We start from the raw sequence: 19,603 nt of genomic DNA on the forward strand, positions 1-19,603 counted from the left end.
TGTGTAGTCAAACCCCTATATGTTTCATTTATTCAATTTTCAACGAAAATGTGGTTGTTGAAGTCATTGCAATCATTATGCGTTCTATTCAACAGCAGGTAGACATGCATTTAGCTGCATTTATAAATATAAATATAAATGCCAGAGTCTCCAGCTCTAATAACCACATAAATATCTTTTAAAACAGTCAGAAGACATTTCTAGATTAGCCTAAAACGATAAAAACATGTGAGACAGAAGGAGCAGAAGACGGTTCCAAAATAGAAATACATTTGATTTTTTTTTCATTTAAGTCTCTGTAATGTAAAATCATTCAAACCAACAAACACGTTTCACATTTGCTGTATTTTAGAGCAGGAATGCAGAGGATTCAGATCTCCAGGAGATGTCAGCAAATCTCTGCAGTACAGAGAAGAGACCTTACAGTGGAGATGATGCAGATCCACAAGCTTTTATTTTACATTTAACTCTATAAAAGTCATTATGTTTGCAAATTAAAATTCAGAATCATTTATTTTATTTTGCATCTGTTAAATTTACAAGCTCTGTGGGTTTTTTTATTTTTATGAAGCAAATTTTCTGTTTTTCAAGAGTAATTTAGTTTAATGATCACTCAACAAAAAGGGAAATTTATTTACACAATGCAGCAAAAGTGGATTAATGTGATTTTTTTTTTTTATTAGCTCATCTCAAAATGACAGACTGAAAAAATCCTGGTTGCTGCCCCCACGTTTTATGAAGGTAAAATTTAAGTCGTGTCTCGAACGCACTGATGAGTGTGTGTGGTTGGTTTAATGGCTTCCGCTCCCTCGTGACAAAAGCCTCTGAGCTGAACGCTCAGCTTAGAGGCTTCAGAGCTCATCAAACTCAAAACCCTCCCACAGACACAATGATCCGTATCAGTTCAGCCCAAATTCGGAGAGGAAAAAACAAGCTGTGCGCCCAAGCAGCTTCGCCTTGGGGGTGTCAAACAGCAAGGCTGCTTATGGCGGCTTAAGTAAAGTTTATCTGAGGAGGGTTTAAGCCCGTGGCTATCCTCTGCATGCAAACACCGAGCTCCCCACGGATCTGTTATTCTGACAGTGAAACACGGCCAAATGAAAGTGACAGGAGGGATTGTGAATGTGCCTCCATGCACAGGAACTCCTTCACTCTGCAGCTTTCTGCTTCTTGGAGATATTTTGTGCTTATTGTCGGCTTAAACTTTAGCACACATGGCAAGCAGTTGCCAAGCAATTACAGAGCTCTCTGGGTGTGCCTTAGAAAGACACACACTGCTTCCTTTTATTTCTTTATTTTCATAAATCAATAATCTGAATGCAGAAACGTGGTTCTTTAGAAGTCTTCGTCTGCAGGCGGCTTTGATGAGACAATCTGTCTCCTGACCGTTTTACCTGACCTACTGGGACTCTGGGCCAGATGGTCTTCTCACAACAGGTAATCACAGGCTGTGTGCTGATGCACTTTGATCCACACAAATGGAGAAGCACAACAAAGTGAACCTGTTGGGATGCCGAGGCTCCACCGCCTCATCTGCAGCTGCTTTCCTCATTTTCATGCATTATTTTATGGTTATGTAATTTGGATCGAATCGACGCTCAAATCTTGGAAAATCCTTCAGATTAAAAGACTTAAAATGTCATAACATTTAATTTAATAACTTTAAATATAAAATCAAGTTACACTTTAAAACACTCCACAATCTGATGTCATTCTTAACCTGTTGAAAAGTTGTTTTTTTTTCTTTTATTTAAATGGTGTTTTGTATAAGAAAAAAAAGTTAAAATTTAAAATTTTCATGCATTTTTAGAACATTTTAAAAAAGAGGGGGGTGAGGAGCTGAAGGGGGGAGAGGGCAAACAGAAAAGGAAAATGTAAAAATAAAAAATATCTGCAAAGATAAAAAGCGATTGCTTTTGATTATAAATGTGTTCAAAATCTTTAATAAAAATGTGTTTAAAAAAATACAACTTCTCCCAATTAAATAAAATTGGTGCAGCTCCTCTTTACATCAAACGTCAGAAACCAAGTGTTCCAGGCACCAAAGTGGAGAGGAACTTTGAACAAAGTTTACTAAAGAAAGTTCACGTCAAACATGGTTTTCACAAACTGGTCCCACGTGCAGCAGCTTTATTACAGGTGACCAGTAGAGGGCAACAGAGCTCCTGACAACGGCGGAGGAAGGATGATAATTTTGGTTATGAACTCTTTAGATCTGAGAATTCAGGAGACAAAACTGAGAGCAAAGAAAAAAATCAGCTTTTGATTCTAAAATATTCAAAACAAACAAATAAAAAAAATTTAACAGTTCTGTCAAAGTCTGGACTTTAACAGAACTATGCATAAACACAAAATGTATAAAGTAACAAACATTCGAGTAATTACACACTAAATCAGGGGTCTCCAAGGTCAGTCCTCGAGGGCCGGCCTCCTGCTGGTTTTCCAGAAACCCCGCCTTATCTGGTGCCAATGACCTGCTCTCTATCATCATTACTTCACCTCTCCTCTTTATTATCTATTATATTTAGCTCTCTGTGCTTCTGTTTGGTGCAGTGTGATTCATGTGTTGTTTCTCTTTCTCACTCCCCGGCTCACTCCGGCTCGTCCTGGCTGTGGACCACTCCTCCGGCTCGTCTTTGCCTTAAAGCTCGCCTCTGGCTCGTCTTGGCTGTGGACCTTGCCTCCGGCTCCACTTGGCCGTTGACCTCGTCTTAGCCATGGTCCTCACCTCCACCTCATCTTGGCCGTGGACCTCAGCCCCGGTTCCTCCTGGCAGTGGACCACACTTCTGGCTCGTCTTGGCCGTGGACCTCCTCTTAGCCGTAGACCAGGCCTCTGGCTCGTCTGGGCTTTGGACCTCGCCTCCGGCTCGTCCTGGCCGTGGACCACGCCTCCAGCTCATCTTGGCCATGGACCACGCCTCCGGCTCGTCCTGGCCGTGGACCACGCCTCCAGCTCGCCTTGGCTGTAGACCCCGCCTCCGGCTCATCTTGGCCGTGGACCACGCCTCCGGCTCATCTTGTCCGTGGACCTCATCCCCCACTCCACCTGTCCCCCAGTCCTATCTGGCTGAACTCTCCTCAAATGTAGTTGTAGAGCTAGATAAGCTAATTCCTCTTTAGTAATCCTGGGAAATCTCCTGTCCGTCCTGGGATAGGATCTTTCCTTCATGTGGATATCCTTAAGGTTTCTTTTTTTGTAATATTGGACTATATCAATAAAATTGAATTGAATTGGATCATGTGTGTTCAGCCAATAAAGAGCTTCAATGGCAGATTGGTGGGAATTCATGGAGGACACCGGCCCTCGAGGACTGACTTTGGACACCCCTGCACTGAATGATTGCTTTAAAACTATGCTGCAAGAGAAGGCTCCAAAACTATTCAATCACAAATGCTTGGAGGTGTGGTGAGGACAGAACTGCTTGTATTACGATACGTGATGTTTGAGGAGTCTTGACTTTTAAATCTAATTTAGTTAAAGCCAAGTTCTTCGTGGGAAGGTCGTATCCTGAGGCTCCGCTCTTTCATGAGCACGCCTCCTGCTGAGGCCAGCTGCCACACTTTTAAAGATTTCTTTATTGATACAATCAAATGACGTCTAGCGACTTTACGATGATTGTCAGCTTCCCGGTGATGAATTTCAACCTGTTTCTTGATAAAAAAGCAGTTTTAGTTCCTGGAGATGTTGTAAAAACGGCGAGCATCCCCCAAAGCGTCACTTTATCGATGCTGTGGGAGGCAATCATCATCATGCATAACAATATTAGCATTAAGAGTTTATGTCGAATGACAGAAGCAGCTTCCACCCCCAGCGTCTACGTCCCCCCTCTGCCTCTTTCAGCTCACTGAACTGAGTGAAATGTCTTTCTGACTAAATTATTATTATTTTTTTTTTTGCTCTGTGGGAACGTTGCCATGGAGACAGCAGCCCCCCCTCCTCCTCCCCTGATTTCCTCTCTCAGTCTAAAGCATTAAGGCCATGCTAACTAGCGCCTCGTCACGTCACGTGTGCGTTCTGCTCCTCTTCAATTGTTAACGTGCTGCAGGTCGCCCCTGTGATGAGAGCGTCTATAAACAGAACTGTCCTCCTCCACCTCCGCTCTGCACACACGGCCTCGCCGCTCCAGGTTTTCCCGTCTCCTCTTCCTCCTCCTCACTGGCATTCCACAGCTCTTCATCTTCTGTCATTTGTTTAATCCTCTCCTCCTCCTCCTCTGTCATCCCCACCGTGCAGCTCAGTCTGATGTCTCCTGGAAAACTGAAGCTGCAAATTTCTACAAGTGGATAAAAAACCACGACAAACATTCAAATTATTTTAAAATAAATTGGAAACCAAAAAGAAGAATTCCTGGATTTCACATTTAGACCAAACATGTCCACAAAAACAAGAATTCATGGAAATCGGGTCACAAAATAAAAATTCATGTGCAGCAGCAAGTCAGATATCTGACTCTTTAAGGATATTTAGAGAAGAAGGATTATCTCTACGGTGGCCCTGAAAGTGCAAATCCCATCAACTCAATGCTAAAAACCTCTTAATGATCCCGACAATTAAAAAAATAAATAAAAATAAAAATACAGAAACCAAAACAGGATTCCTAAAAAAATTGAAATGAAATTAAAAAATTCTGAAAACAAATGTAATTTCAAGATATCAAAAGGAAATTTTAATAAATGAAACACAACGAGGAACCAAAAAAGGCAGGAATGATGGGATTTGAGTTGTTCAAATGTGTCTTCAATGCGAGTAATTAGAGCTGGGTTGATAAAATTAATTAATTGATTTGAGCTTTCATTAAAAGGTGAGTTCCAATAATCTAAACATGAATAGATAAAATTGTGGATAATCATCGCCAGGTCAGGTTTAGATAAGATGTTTTTGACTTTTGCTATATATTTCTCAGATGATATAATGCAACATAATAAATCATTACACGTGTCCACCGTCAGCTACTACCTCCAACCACCAGAGGGAGCCCTCGCCAGAGTTCTAACCCTACCGTCTCCCCACTATAACTCCCATCAGCCACTGCCACAGTTTCCTGTCTGCACAGCTGGTTTCCACCATCATCACTACCATCTAGCATTTAAACCCACCTCAGCCACTTCTTCAGTGCGAAGTCTTGTTTTGTCTTGCAGACAAACTGAGCGTTTACCCGTTTACCGTCTCTGGTTTTTGACCCTTGCCTATTTTCCTTGTTATCCTGCCTCGCTCCTAGCTGTTGACCTTAGGCTGCTTTTGACTACGCCTCTGCCTTGTTCCTTACCATTAAATCCTCGTTTGCACATGGATCCAAACACCTCGTCATCACAAGTAGTTTAGTGATTGTTATTGGGCTTATCCAGGACCGCTTTTGGTTGAAATAGACAAATGTCATCGTCCAGTAACGATTAATTTAATTTCATCTTTTCAGAATTCTGTTTTTAGTTTTTGAATTTTTTGGGGGATTTTATTTATTTTGTATTAATTATCGTTGTGATCTTTTAAGACCCACTCCAATGAAAAGGACGTTTTAGACATGACCTTGTAGCATTTTTCTGATGTTGCTCGCCACTTTTGCTTCTCTGCTATTGTGGTTTTAAGGAGCTGTAAGCTAGTGGGAAAGATTGTAAATTAAAGTATGATGGGAAATGAGTGAAGGCTTACACAGCACCAGTTTCTACTGAACTCTTGCCGCTCTGCAGAAACTATGTCCTAGAAAACGACACCAGTTTTTAACATTTGGCTGAAAATGGCATAATTATAATTAAAACACCACTGGGAACGCTTTGAAAATAAATCCAAAGATGATCAGATTGAGTGATTTGCGCTTCCAGGCCACCGTAGTTTCCTCCTCCCACCTGGAGCATTTATTTGTTTAAACAAAAGTCATAAAGAACATCCAGATTTCCGCCCGCGACGCTTTCAGAAGAAGTCAGGAAGACGCGAGAGGATGATACATTTCCTTTATTTCAGTTGTCATTGCTTCAGCCACACGTACATACACATTCACTGGCATCCTGTGACCTGGTACAGCTGTTCTGACCGAACCCCTCACTCAGATTCTCACCGTTACCTAATAAAAAAGTAAACCTCTGGACTAAATCATATAAAAAAGAGGAGAATCGTTCAAATCAAAAGAATACCAATTGAGACAGATAGATACAGCATTAACAGTGTTATTTCATCCTCGGTGTTAACGGTTTCCACTGAGTCCTCGTTAGTAGTATTAGTATCAAGTCAGATTTTTGCTTAAAGCATCACTTATATAATTTTCATTGCATCAAGTTGACATCATTCATGTTAATATAAGCATGCAAACATGTTTCCACATGACCATCCAGGACCACACAAGCGAGAGGAGGGCGAAGAGGGAGAGCGAGAGGACGGAGGGGGAGGAAGATGGAGAGGGATCCGATAGGTGAACAGGTGAGGATCGCTGGCGGCGAGGAGGAGAGGATGAGTAATCAGACAGTAATCAGACGGACAGAAAGACGGCTGAGCTGGCTCACCGGGAGAGAATGAGCGACTGCGCCGGAGCGGAGAGGAGCTTGTAATCTATCACAAGGCCTCAGAGGGCAAAGACGAGAAGGGCTGGGAAAAATGGAGGATTGTGGGATGTCTGCGCCAATAGATCAATACCTTTTCTATTTATACATTTGTAATCTCTTAGTTTGCAGGTTTGGAAAAGCTGGATCGGAAACAGGAAACCGGATTCTTCAGCAAACAGAGAGCGGATCTACAACAGCAGGACGAGGGTTGATCCGTTTCCACCACAAACTCCTGTCTTCTCTCAGTCTCCCTCTTCACCTCCTTTGTAGGGTTCATATTTTATTTCCTGCTCCTTTTTTTCCTAAAATTCATAAATTACTACAGAAGCCGAAAACGTCTGGTTCTTTTTTTGGCTTTGTTTTCTCGAGAAAACAGGATAATCAATAATGATCAATGAGTGATTCAACTCTCCCGTTCCCACAATGAGACGCCGAGACTTCACCTGTTTTAAATCTGTTTTAAGTCTCTTTAAGTCTCTGTTTATAACCAGATCTATTATGTTGTTATAACGAAATACACTATCTCCTTTTGATGAGACCCACTTTTGTTATAACGAGAACTGGAGAGAGGTTCTTCATTATCTTGTCGTAACGAGAAAACAAACTTTATTTTTTTGTTATAACAAGATCCACTATGTCATTATGTTGAGATCCACTATCTTATTATAATAAGATGCACTATGGTATTATAATGAGATAGTGGATCCCGTTATAACACGATCCACTATCTCATAATATTGAGATCACTATCTCATTATAATGAGATAGTGGATTTCGTTGAAACAAGATCTACTATCTCACTATAATGAGATAGTGGATCTCATTATAACATGATCCACTATCTCATAATATTGAGATAGTGGATTTTGTTGAAACGAGATAACAGATTTTATTATAACGACATGGTGGATCTCGTTTTAACAAGATCTACTATCTCATTATAATGAGTTAAGGGATCTCGTTTTAACGAGATAGTTGATCTAGTTAAAACGAGAAAGGGAGAGAGGTTCTTCATTATCTTGTTGCAACGAGAAAACAAATGAGATAGTGGATCTTATAACGAGATAGTGGATCTTGTAAGAGATAGTAGATCTCGTTATAACAACATCCACTATGTCATTACAAAGATTTAGTGGATGTCGTTAAAACGAGATAGTGGATCTTATTATAACGAGATGGTGGATCTTATAAGAGATAGATCTCGTTATAACAACATCCAGTAAAACAAGATATTGGATCGTTGTATGAGATACTGGATCTCATTATAACAAGATCCACTTTGTGGTTATAACGAGATAGTAGATCTTGTTATTGTAGATGGTAAATGAGCGCTTTCTACCGTCCTTCACACACACATTCACACACTGACGCCAACCTCCCACCAGAGGTAATTCGGGGTTAGGTGTCTTGCCCAGGGACACTTCGACACATGGGCGGGCAAGGCGGGAATCGAACGCGCAATCTTCTAATCAGGAGTTGACCGCCCTACCGTTGCACCACGGCCGCCCCACAAACATAACAAGATCCAGTATCTCATTATAACGAGATAGTGGATCTCGTTATAATGAGAAAACGATCAAAAAGCAGGATCGTCCGTTTTCGGCTTCTGTAAATGACTGCTGTTTTCTTTTTTTGTTGTTTTTTTCTAAGTGTAGTCAAAACACACTTTTCATTTTTGAACACAATGCCATCTGACACCCCTCCCCCCAACTGACATACAGTACACAAATTACTGAAAGAAGTACACAATCAACACAGTTACTTACATCAGGCAGAGGCTTCGGGAAGGGGGGGGGGGTGACTGGCAGCTGATTTTCAACATAGACATAGACAATACAAACTAATGTCTATGAGAGACAGTGTTTCCCCAGCTAGTGCAATGAGGCACAAGTAGAACACACACACACACAGTCGCTCACACACACACACAAAACGCCTTCTTTTAAATGCACAAGACAGAAGACACGTTTGGCGCCGAGACGAGCTGTTCGGTCCACGGATGCTGAGAAACAGAAGAAGGATGGAGGAGTCACGTCTCACACGCACACAAATACAAAACAAACACAGAAACACTCACTGGTAAAGGAACACAGACGTGTTCTTCCAAAGTCTCGTCGAGAGCGTTATGTATGGAACGGATGAGGTTAAAAAAAACGACAGAGTGAGCGCTCTTCCTGTGGGGTGCTGGTCCTCTCCACACACAGCTGAGGTCCCACAGAGTCTGACCTGATCGCGTCCTTTCTGGAAACTCACACCCTCCCCACAAATAAACTGTAATCCTGACGGACGGATGTTCACATGATTAAAAAAATAGGACGAAGAAAGATGGACGCATTTCAAGGTTGTGTAACATGCTCAGACCGAAAGTCTGTCCTCAGTTTCTTCTGACATCAATCGCGACCTCCAGGTCGCTTCGTCTTTTTTTTTTTAAGTCCTCCAGAGACGCATCCGGAGAATCCGTCATGGATGCTGCGTCCTCAACAGTTCTGCTCACCAACGTCGCCAAAATAAATAAATCAATAAAAAAAATGATGAGAGATTTTCTTCTTTGCAGTCTGTACAAACCTTTGGTCCGGGTTGAACCTTTTTTTTGTTCTAAAGAGAGAAACGTTTGTCACATCACACCCCTCCAAGATGAAACACGACACTAACCTGAAGAGCACATAATCTACGCACATCCTACAACCTGTGTGTATTTATGTGTGAGAGACGGGTGTGCATCTCCTCGCCAAATCCCAAATTTACAGCTGACATCAGTCCAGGGGTGAAGCTTAAAGTCTGCCTTCGTTTGTGCAGAAGATGTGTAGCTGATGAGGGATGACGTCATTTCATCTTCTTTTTTTTGTGATCGGCGCAGGAATATTCATTAGCGGAAGCACACCAGCTCCAGCAGCTGGACACTCGCCACGTCTCCGCACCGCTCTTCTTTGATGGAGAGAATTATTCACAGATGAGAAGAAGAAGAAGAAGAAAGAAAGTCTGGAGCTGTGGATGATAATGACCTGAGGAAAGATGGAGAAAATGAGAATTAAGGAAGTGTGAGACACTGAGGGGGGGTAAACACTATGCAGTCTTAAATAAATCTTAAGGGATGGGGGGGGTTATGCAATGCATAACATCTAGATGATGCAGATGCGACCGCCTGGAGGAGGAGCCTTATCTTACACTGGCAGTTTGGTTTTGGTTCTGGACTCGATTTCCTGTCTCAGTCTGACACAGAAGAGTCCGCGGTGGAAGAAATCATGAAAGTTTTGGAGAGTAACAGAAACCAGGCTCACCGATTCAGTCGGAGTGAGGACTGTCCACCACTATATGAGGCTTGGAAGTGGGCGTCGTGGCGCTCTTTGACACAAACGTACCGATAGCTTTTTCCTGCAAGAAGAAGAAGAAGAAGACACTTGGTATGAGTTCATTTGTGTTTTCGCCAATATTTTGATTAGAATCCTCTTGTATGACACAGCAAGACAGTCCCTTACAATTTAAACTAGGGCGGGGTATCGGTTATAATTTCCAGAAACGATTCGATTCACAAGAGCCTGAATCGATTTTTTTTTCAATTCTTCAATTCAATTCAATTTTAAGTTCACACATTTGTTTAGAATTACATTAAAAATCTACTATGTAATTTGAATATATTTATATTTATTAGTGAAATAATGAGATTGTTAATATCATACAGTGTTACATAGATTCTCTAAAGGAGACTTTCTAACAAACATTAACGTTGTAAATAGTGCTTCTTCTCCTGGAGGGCGTTTCAGTTTGGCCACTAGGTGGCGATCGCGCTACAGAAGTACACCTTACTCAAGAAGAAGACTACAGTATGAGGGGAAAAACGAAGTTTTAGACCACAAATAGTTACTTATTCCCTTCAAAGATTTTGGAAAATACATGCCTGTGAGTAAAAAAAAGATGTTAATTTAGTCAGTAATGTATTTTTAAGTCAGCCGAGCGTTAGCATTAGCCGTCCTATAGGGAATTCTATTGAAGGTTAGCATCAAGCTAGCGGACTTTAGCTTTATCTGCTAAAATAATTAATATATTTTAAGAGTCGTTTTTTCATCTAACGATACATCGATTTTTTTTTCAACCCAGCCCTAATTTAAACTCCTGGAAATATTTTTAAGTAATTTATTTGTCTAGTAGTGATTTCATATGAATGAATCTTTATTTCAACACCATCACACTGCTTTAATAAATAAATAAATAAAAAATAGCAAAGTAGGAAGAAAAAACATCGTAAAAGAACATAAATTAGGGCAGAGAATCGATTAAAAACAACTGATTAATCGCAAATCAGGAAAAAATTTATCCTGATTAAACGTTTTTTTTTCTTTTTAGTTACAGTATTTGCCAGCCACATATTATCAGCAAATAATCACAATATGAAATCAAACGCAAAATTGTACATTTACAACATTTATTTCTAAATGTACACTTTAGAAATGCCACTTTATTATTATTTTCTCTCCTAATATCACTGCTGTCCACATTTTTCCTTTAATTCTGTTTTTCTTTTTTTGTCCTTTTTTTCTCATAGACTTTCTTTATTATGCTTGTGAAAAATAATTTCAATTTTTGGGAGATTTTTGATCCAGCTGGATTTCAAATATTTTTGTTTCCAAAATGAAGATAATGGTCTGTTTCCTCTTTGGATTTCTCATACCAGACAGCTCCGTTTTGCTGATTTAAAATGTTGACAAGAGGATATTTAATTAATGAATTACGAGCAAACAAATGACGCTAAATTTAGCTTCCGACTCGCGAGACCACTAAAGGAACTTCCACTGTATTTTTCACACTTGGACTACAAAAAACTGGTCCTGTTCAAAAACTGCTGCACACAGACTCCTCAAACCTGGATTAAATTATGTTTTGGATGATTAAGAATACATTAAAAACAGTTTCTGTTTTGTGAAAGTTTTATATAATTTGTGATTTTATTGTGGTTCTCAGTTTTTTAACTGGACCTGTTCTTATGTGGTCAAAACTGCAATAAAAATCCTCCTGTGGTTCACAAAATTATGTTTTAAAATGTCAAGAAGTACTTTTCAGAGTACTTTTAAGTTGTTTTATGTATCTATTGGTAATTAGAGATACACACGGCTACATTTAATGATGTCTTTCATAAATGTTTCCAGCTGAACATCGACTGGAAGCTGAAATGTGTTTCTCAGATCAATGCTTTTTGCATCGACTGATTTTCCTCTGACCTTGTGAGGATTAACAGTCTCCATCAAACTGAAGGGCCTCCTCTAAATATTAGAAGGGAGGAACATCCCATTAGAATCTCCAGAGGTGTGAATGTCACGACCACCCGCCTCGTGCGGGGCTGTTTGCCGGCTGCAGACTCTGCTAACGAGGACGGCGTCCGGCTCATCGATCGGGAACATTCCAACGAGAGTCGATGAAGAGAAACACTCAAAACATCTGAACGCACGATGAGTCAAATGATTCTAGTCTATTGATGCTTGGACAGAATCTTGGGACAAATTCTGTCTTTGAATGATTTCAGATCGGCTAATTTAGTGAGAATGAAAACGAGTGACAAACAGACGCGGCGGTGTAATGTTTTGTCTGCGTGATTACTGTCAACAAAAGCAATTATATCCTGAGAGAATGTGAAAATAAATGATAACTTTGTGTCTTTATCGTCTTTATATTAAATGGCAAATCAATTCTAATAGGAGAGTTTGTTGTGATGTTATTTACAGATGAAAGGAAGCTCGCCATCAACAAAAGCCTGACAAGAGTGTATTAGCCGGAGTCAAGGGAGGAGGAGGAGCTGAACGACAGATGAAGGGGATGAAGAAGCAGCAGACGGAGGTCGAACTTTAGAGGAGGAAAAGGTTTTGGTTACCATGCATTATCTTTTGAACAAAGTGTGTTCCAAATTACTGTGGAAATTGTGTCAAAAAAACTCAGTGGATGATATTGTGTCTCAGGGAACACTGACATCAATCTCAGACACCTCCCAGCAGAGTCAAGTGGGCCCCAAAAGTTTGTCCGCAGTTCCTGAAGTAGGGACTCAGGGGGTTAGCTCGCTACGCTAGCCAGCTGCCCAGTGGACAGCGTTGCGAGCTCCGCTGTAGCATGTTAGTGAGCTCCACTGTAGTAAGCTAGCAAGCTCTTCTGTATCAAGCTAGCGAGCTTAACTGCAGCATGTTAGCGACTTCCACTGTAGCATGCTAGGAAACTTCACTGTAGCAAGTCAGCGAGCTTCACTGTAGCATGCTAGCAAGCTTCACTGTAGCATGTTAGCAAACTCAACTGTAGCATGCTAGCAAGCTCTTCTGGAGCAAGCTCTTGAGCTCCACTGTAGCATGTTAGCGAGTTCCACTGTAGCATGCTAGCAAGCTCTTCTGTAGCAAACTAGCAAGCTCTGCTGTAGCATGCTAAGAGCTCTTTCTTCTGTAGCATGCTAGCGAGCTCCACTGCAGCATGCTAGTGAGCTCCACTGTAGCATGCTAGCGAGCTCCAGTGTAGCATGCTAGCAAGCTCCAGTGTAGCATGCTAGCGAGCTCCTCCATAGCATGCTAGCAAGCTCTTCTGTAGCATTCTAGCAAGCACCATTGTAGCATACTAGCGAGCTCCGCTGAAGCGAGCTCCATTGCAGCAGGCTATCGTGCTAGCAAGATTCTTTGTAGCAAGCTAGCGAGCTTCGGTGTTGCATGTTAGCGAGCTCCACTGTAGTATGCTAGCAAGCTCTTCTGTAGCAAGCTAGCAAGCTTAACTGCACCATGTTAGCGATCCCCACTGTAGCATGCTAGCAAGCTCTTCTGGAGCAAGCTAGTGAGCTCCACTGTAGCATGTTAGCGAGCTCTTCTGTAGCAAGCTTCAATGTAGCATGCTAGCAAGCTCTTCTGTAGCAAACTAGCAAGCTCTGCTGTAGCATGCTAAGAGCTCTTTCTTCTGTAGCATGCTAGCGAGCTCCACTGCAGCATGCTAGCAAGCGCAATTGTTGCATGCTAGCAAGCTCCACTGTAGCATGCTAGTGAGTGCCTTTGTAGCAAGCTAGCGATCTTCACTGTAGAATGCTAGCGAGCTCCACTGTAGCATGCTAGCAAGCTCCTCCATAGCATGTTAGCAAGCTCTTCCGTAGCATTCCAGCAAGCACCATTGTAGCATACTAGCGAACTCCGCTGAAGCGAGCTCCATTGGAGCAGGCTATTGTGCTAGCAAGATTCTTTGTAGCAAGCTAGCGAGCTCCGCTGTTGCATGTTAGCGAGCTCCACTGTAGTATGCTAGCAAGCTCTTCTGTAGCAAGCTAGCAAGCTTAACTGCAGCATGTTAGCGATCTCCACTGTAGCATGCTAGCAAGCGCCTCTACAGCGAGCTAGCAAACTCCACTGTATCGAGCTAGCGAGCCCCGGTGTCCACCAGGCGGCTGGATAGCATGACGAGCCAACCCACTCGTTCCCACTTCAGCTAATGTGGGCAAACACAGGTTTTCTGCCCACTTTAAAACCATTTGGGGCCCACTTGACTTTGCTCGCCGGGTTGGGATCATTAGATTGTGAGTTCAATTAAAGGAAAAACGGCTAAAGGACGTCCCTCATTATTAAGCAGACCAACATTTTCAAGCAATATGGGAAAGAAAAGGGATAAATAGTTAGACAAGGTGTGAAAATCCTGGATGTTTCAGGAAAACTTAAGCCATACAGGCAGAATGAGGAAGGTTTCTGCAGACAAATCCATCGGATTTAGAGAGCAGCTGCTAAAATACCACAAGAAAGCAGCAGCACATGTTTATGGATGCTGGTGTCTCTGGAGTCCCACCAACATTAAGGCTCCAGTTCTACATAAACCTTCAAATTCAGTGTTATCAATAGTAAACATAAAAAACAGAGCAAAACATTAATAATTCAAGAAGCTATCAGGCAATAGCTACTAAATCAGAGCTCCTATGTTCAAATCTAACTTGACCTATGAAGATGTTTTTGATCGGAACAGCTTTTGATTTCAGTAAATATGACCTCCAAATGCAGCAAATTCAACACATTTTCTATTCTTTAAAATCTATCGAATGTCATGGAACTCTGTTGAGTGTAATATTCTGAGAACATCGTTTTCTTTAGGATGTTTGTTCAATAATATTCAATAGTTATTGACTTGAAAACTATGCCTGCTGTCATTTGCATTGAGGACTTAGAAAAAACAGAGAAAAACATCATTTGGATAATAATTTGGAACGCGCTGCACATTTCTTTTTTAAAATAAAAACGAGATGAGGTGAAACTGTGGCTAACTGGAAAGTTCACAGTGTCCTTATTATTTTCCCCACAGCACATTAGGCTGTAATGATTCAATAAGCACCTCATTGGTGTGCGCTGTCCGTGTCTCTGAACCCTGATACCAAAACATCATTTGTTTGTACAGGAAGCATTAATAAACCCGCTGATTAGGGTAATTAGGAAATAGTCTGCCCCTGATTATATACTATGTGCTTGTTTACGACACCCGTGCTAATTTGAGCTGGTCATGGTAGATTGCAGTAGTCGTGATTGACAGCAGGCGGCCGGAACTTGCAGAAGCGGCCAGTTCCCATCAGCCACTTCTCTGGTCTGCAGCTACAGTAAATTCATAAATGACTTTTTTTTTGCTTTTCTTCATCTTTTAAATTCTTGTGTGTTTTTGTTCTGTGGTTAGATTAAAAATAAATTATTACAGGTCATAATTAATTAAATAATTAATTGCACATTTGTGTTATTTTCCTGTTCACATGATTTAACCCTTTAAAAACATATGACAAAGTCAAGGCCCGGGGGCCGGATCCGGCCCTCCAAGTAATTCTATCCGGCCCTCCAGATCATTTGATTTTATTGTTATTAATGTCCCAATGTTATCTTGTGCTCATTTCTAACTTGTATAATTTTGGCAAAATATATTTTTATGGATAGTAAAATATTGAAAGTTATTTAAGGTTTAAGTTGATTTATTCTGGAATAATATTCCTGCCTTTTTATTATTCATAATTTAGTTAAAAAGTTACAGTTTTAGAGTTTTAAATATTGTCATTAGCTGGTAGCTTTTTGGATTATTTTGCCATAAACTAAGATTTTTTTAGGCTATTTTGGAGTTTAGTAATTTTTTTAGCGACATGCTAGATGTTTTGGCTAACCTAGATTTTATTTTTTATTTTTTAGTTTTCTAGGCTAACTTGGCATTCAGATAATATTTTAACTGGCCATCAGCTTTAGCATTTTCAGCTATCAACTTTATGCTAGCTTTTCGGACTATTTTGGTATTTATTAAGGTTTTTTAGGCTATTTTTTTTAGTTTAGCTCAAATTTCAGCTACATGCTAGCTATTTTAGCTAATTTAGGATTTTTCTGTTTTTTAGGCTATTTGGAGTTTAGCTAATATTTCATCTTCTTGCTAGCTTTTAAGCTAATTCAGGCTTTTTTTGTTTTTAGGCTATTTTGGAATTTAGCTAATATTTCAGTACTAGCATGTACTGAACCTGTACTATTTTGGCTAACTTGGCATTTAATATTTTAGCTGGCTATCAGCTTCGGTGTTTTCAGCTATTAGCTTCAGGAATTTCAGCTGTTAACTTCAGCGTTTTTAGCTATCAATTTCAGTATTTTCAGCTATCAGCACTAGCATCTTCAGCTGCCAAATTCAGCTGACAGCATTCACACTAGCTGAATATCAGGTAATGCTGTGTATCTAGTTTTTAGTTAGTTTAAATGGTTAAGATGTGTGTTTTACATCAACTTTGTGTATGACCCAATTAGTCGACTAATCTGAAAAAATTATTGGTCGACTATTAAAATAGTCATTTGTGGTACTAGTTTTAACCCTTAAAAAAAACAAAATTATTTATGTTATCTATTTTCTCTAATACGTAACACCAGTTCTTATCATGCAGGAGTCGGGCTGCATGTGGTAAAAATCCCTTGGTCATCATCTGGAGGACAGAGAGAAACTGGAGCGTTCAGAATGAGGACACAGTCATGTGCTCACCTCGACAAGCTGATGCCAGTGCTCTATTGGTTTACGCGGATTGGCCAGCATGGCCGCCCAGTGCTCCCTCCCGGGACCGTCGGCGTCGCTGCCCACGCGGCACATCCCGATAACCTCGTTATGACCGATGCTGAAAGCAGGGAGGAGAGAAAAGAAGCAGAGACAGAGACGGAGGAGGTGGAAAAAAAGAAAAGAAAAGTCTCAATTATCAGCTCTGAGAGCAGGAGGAGAGTTCAGCGGTCCTAAATAGAAGCTCGCTGGATGAAAGCTTGGTGTCAGCGTGAGCAGGCAAACACACAAAAGCGTGCACCTGTAGAGATGCCAAACGGTGGGCAGACGGCGAAGGGGGGGGCGGCGCATTTGTACACAAACACAGAAAAACCGCCAAGTGTTGCTGCAAGCAGCCGCGAGACAAATATTGGCACATCTTCACCATTAGCATACATTCACGAGCTGCCGTCTATGTAAAACAGGAAGCATCCACCAGGGGGGCGGCTCTTCAGGGGGCCTTCATCATGTTCAACACAGCTGCAGCATCATCATCACACACCACGGCGTCTCCGCTCGCTCACCAGTCGTAGTCCATCACGGCGATGATGATGGACACACTTTCGATGTTTTCGTTGGGAATGTCGAACACCAGCGCCTCGTTGTACGTGGGGTTCAGCGTGTTCTTCTTAATCGAGGTCTTCCTCTTTTTTAGCCTTCGCCCGTCACATATCAGAGACGCCTTGACGTACGGGTCTGAAGAGATGAAAGAGACGAGGGAGAAACTCCTGGGTATTGTGTTCGCATTCATGCGCCTGTTACACTTTAAAGAGTCACCTTGACAAAGCAGAACAGGTTCAAGCGTTTCCCTTCTGCATGCGGGACGTGCAGCCGGCTCGCCCTCGCCTCAGTTTGCATGCTGCATGTGAGCTTCGCTGCTTCAGATCAATGTGACGTTAACAACAGGGCACAGGGATTATCAGCCGCTCTGATTACCAATCTTATCTTTAATCACACCCTCCCCTAACCGGCTTCGCTTTGTTATTCTGCAGACACCGCTTCTGCTTTTTCTGCCTGTAAGCAATTTCTCACATACTTGTATTTTTCAGTGAAAGCTTCAAAGCATTCACACCATAGTGATCCTCCTGCTCCTGTCCGCATGTTTAATGGCAAGTAAAAACTCAATCCCACTTTCAACAATTTTAGCAGTAACATTCAGGACAATTCTGCTTGTACTTTTGGTATTTATGAACTTTATAGTTTTTGAAAGATGGAGCAAACTCCATAGGAAAAGGATGAAAAGGATGAGAAATTGTTCAAATCCTTCAAAAACTTTGATCTTCTCATACTTTCATACTAAAGATAAACTTTAAAATTTTCTGCAACTGCTAGGTTTTTTTCGGGTAATTTGGAGTTCAGCTTCTGTTTGCAAAACACTACTTTTGGCTAGTTTAGACATTTTTTCCATTTCTTAGGCTAATTGGAAGTTAAATAATACTTTAGCTTTAAGCTAGCTGTTTTTTCAATATTTTACATTTTTGCAGTTTTTTAGGAATAATTTTTAAGTTTAGCTACAATTTTAGCAAAATTAGGCATTTTTCAAGTTTTGTACACTGATTTGGAGTTAGCTACTATTTTAGCTTTAAGCTAGCTGTTTTGGCCAAGTTAGGCATTTTTTCAGTTTTTTAGGATAGTTTTGAGTTTAGCATTATGCTAGCTGTTATGGCAAAATAAAACATTTACCAGTTTTTTAAGCCCATTTTTTGAGTTTAGCTAATATTTTAGCTTTAAGCTAGCTGCTTTTACAATATTAGGTATTTTTCCAAGTTTTTTTTTGAGCAAGTTTGACATTAGCTAATATTTTAGCAATATTTCAGCAACATGCTAAAATATTAGCAAAATTATGCTTTTTCCTGTTTTTAGGCTAATTTGAGTTTAGCTGATATTTTAGCAATATGCTAAAAATAATGGCAAAATTAGGTTTTTTCCATTTCTTTAGGCTGATTTTGGAGTTGGCTAATATTTTATCCCACTTTCCATTTTAGGCTAATTGGGAGTTAGGTAATGTTGTAGCAATATTTTAGCAAAATGCTAGTTTATTGGCAAAATTAGACATTTTTCCATTTTAGGCCAAATTGGAGGTAGCTAATATTTTAGCTTTAAGATACGGTAGCTTCTTTTTGGCTAAATAAGACATTTTTTTCCTGTTTGTTATGATAATTTGTAGTTTAGCTAATATCTTATCATAATTAGGCATTTTTCAAGCTTTTTTAGACTAATTTGGAGTTAGCTAATATTTTTGCTTTATGCTAAGTGTTTTGGCAAAATTAGGCATTTTTCCAGTTTTTAGGCTAATTTAAAGTTAAATAATACTTTAGCTTTAAGCTAGCTTTTTTTGCAATATTATACATGTTTGCATATTTTTAAGAATTATGAAAATTTTAAGAAAATCTTAGCAAAATTAGGCATTTTTCAAGTTTTGTACACTGATTTGGAGTTAGCTACTATTTTAGCTTTAAGCTAGCTGTTTTGGCCAAGTTAGGCATTTTTCCAGTTTTTTAGGATAATTTTGAGTTTAGCATTATGCTAGCTGTTATGGCAAAATAAAACATTTACCAGTTTTTTAAGCCCATTTTTTGAGTTTAGCTAATATTTTAGCATTATCCAAGCTGTTTTGGTAAAAATAGACATTTTTTGTTTTTGAGGCTAATCTGGAGTTAACTAATACTTAAGCTTTAAGCTAGCTGTTTTTGGAATATTAGACATTTTTCCAGCTTAGGATAATTTTGAGTTTAGCTAATATTTTAGCAGTATGCCAAAATATGGGGAAAATTGTGCGTGTTTGAATTTTTTAGGCTTATTTGGAGTTAGCTAATATTTTTAGCATTATGCTAGCTGTTCTGGTAAAATTAGACATTTTTCCAGTTTTTCTTTTCTGTTATTCATTCATCTTCTTGGCTGCTTTGTCCCCTTCGGGGTTGTGGGGGTTCCAGAGCCTAACTGATGTTTTTTTTAGCATAGATTGGAGTTTAGCTAATATTTTAGCATTATGCTAAATGCTTAATGGGGGGGGATTATACGTTTTTCCATTTTTTTTTTTTTTTTTTTTATTT

At 40.1% G+C, this 19,603-nt stretch overlaps 1 protein-coding gene and 1 long non-coding RNA gene across 5 annotated transcripts in view; one reads left to right on the forward strand and one right to left on the reverse strand.

The window, feature by feature from the left end:
• Positions 1-5,934: 5,934 nt before the first annotated feature.
• Positions 5,935-19,603, reverse strand: part of syt3 (synaptotagmin III) — a 61,772-nt gene continuing 48,103 nt past the window's right edge. For both annotated transcript variants that reach the window (XM_024272990.2, XM_024272989.2), the window contains exons 10-13: positions 17,075-17,246; positions 16,503-16,632; positions 9,812-9,905; positions 5,935-9,535 (exon numbers count right to left, since the gene is read on the reverse strand). In XM_024272990.2, coding sequence (XP_024128758.1) covers positions 9,816-9,905; positions 16,503-16,632; positions 17,075-17,246 — 392 coding nt within the window. In that variant the 3' untranslated portion in view covers positions 5,935-9,535; positions 9,812-9,815. The remainder of the gene's footprint in view (positions 9,536-9,811; positions 9,906-16,502; positions 16,633-17,074; positions 17,247-19,603) is intronic.
• The window catches only part of LOC112146925, an 83,161-nt gene continuing 73,858 nt past the window's right edge, over positions 10,301-19,603 (forward strand). For all 3 annotated transcript variants that reach the window (XR_004948298.1, XR_004948299.1, XR_002919344.2), the window contains exons 1-2: positions 10,301-10,430; positions 12,248-12,382. This is a non-coding gene — a long non-coding RNA (uncharacterized LOC112146925). The remainder of the gene's footprint in view (positions 10,431-12,247; positions 12,383-19,603) is intronic.

The sequence above is a fragment of the Oryzias melastigma genome, linkage group LG8 (assembly GCF_002922805.2).
Source record: "Oryzias melastigma strain HK-1 linkage group LG8, ASM292280v2, whole genome shotgun sequence".
In the NCBI taxonomy this organism is placed as follows: domain Eukaryota; kingdom Metazoa; phylum Chordata; class Actinopteri; order Beloniformes; family Adrianichthyidae; genus Oryzias; species Oryzias melastigma.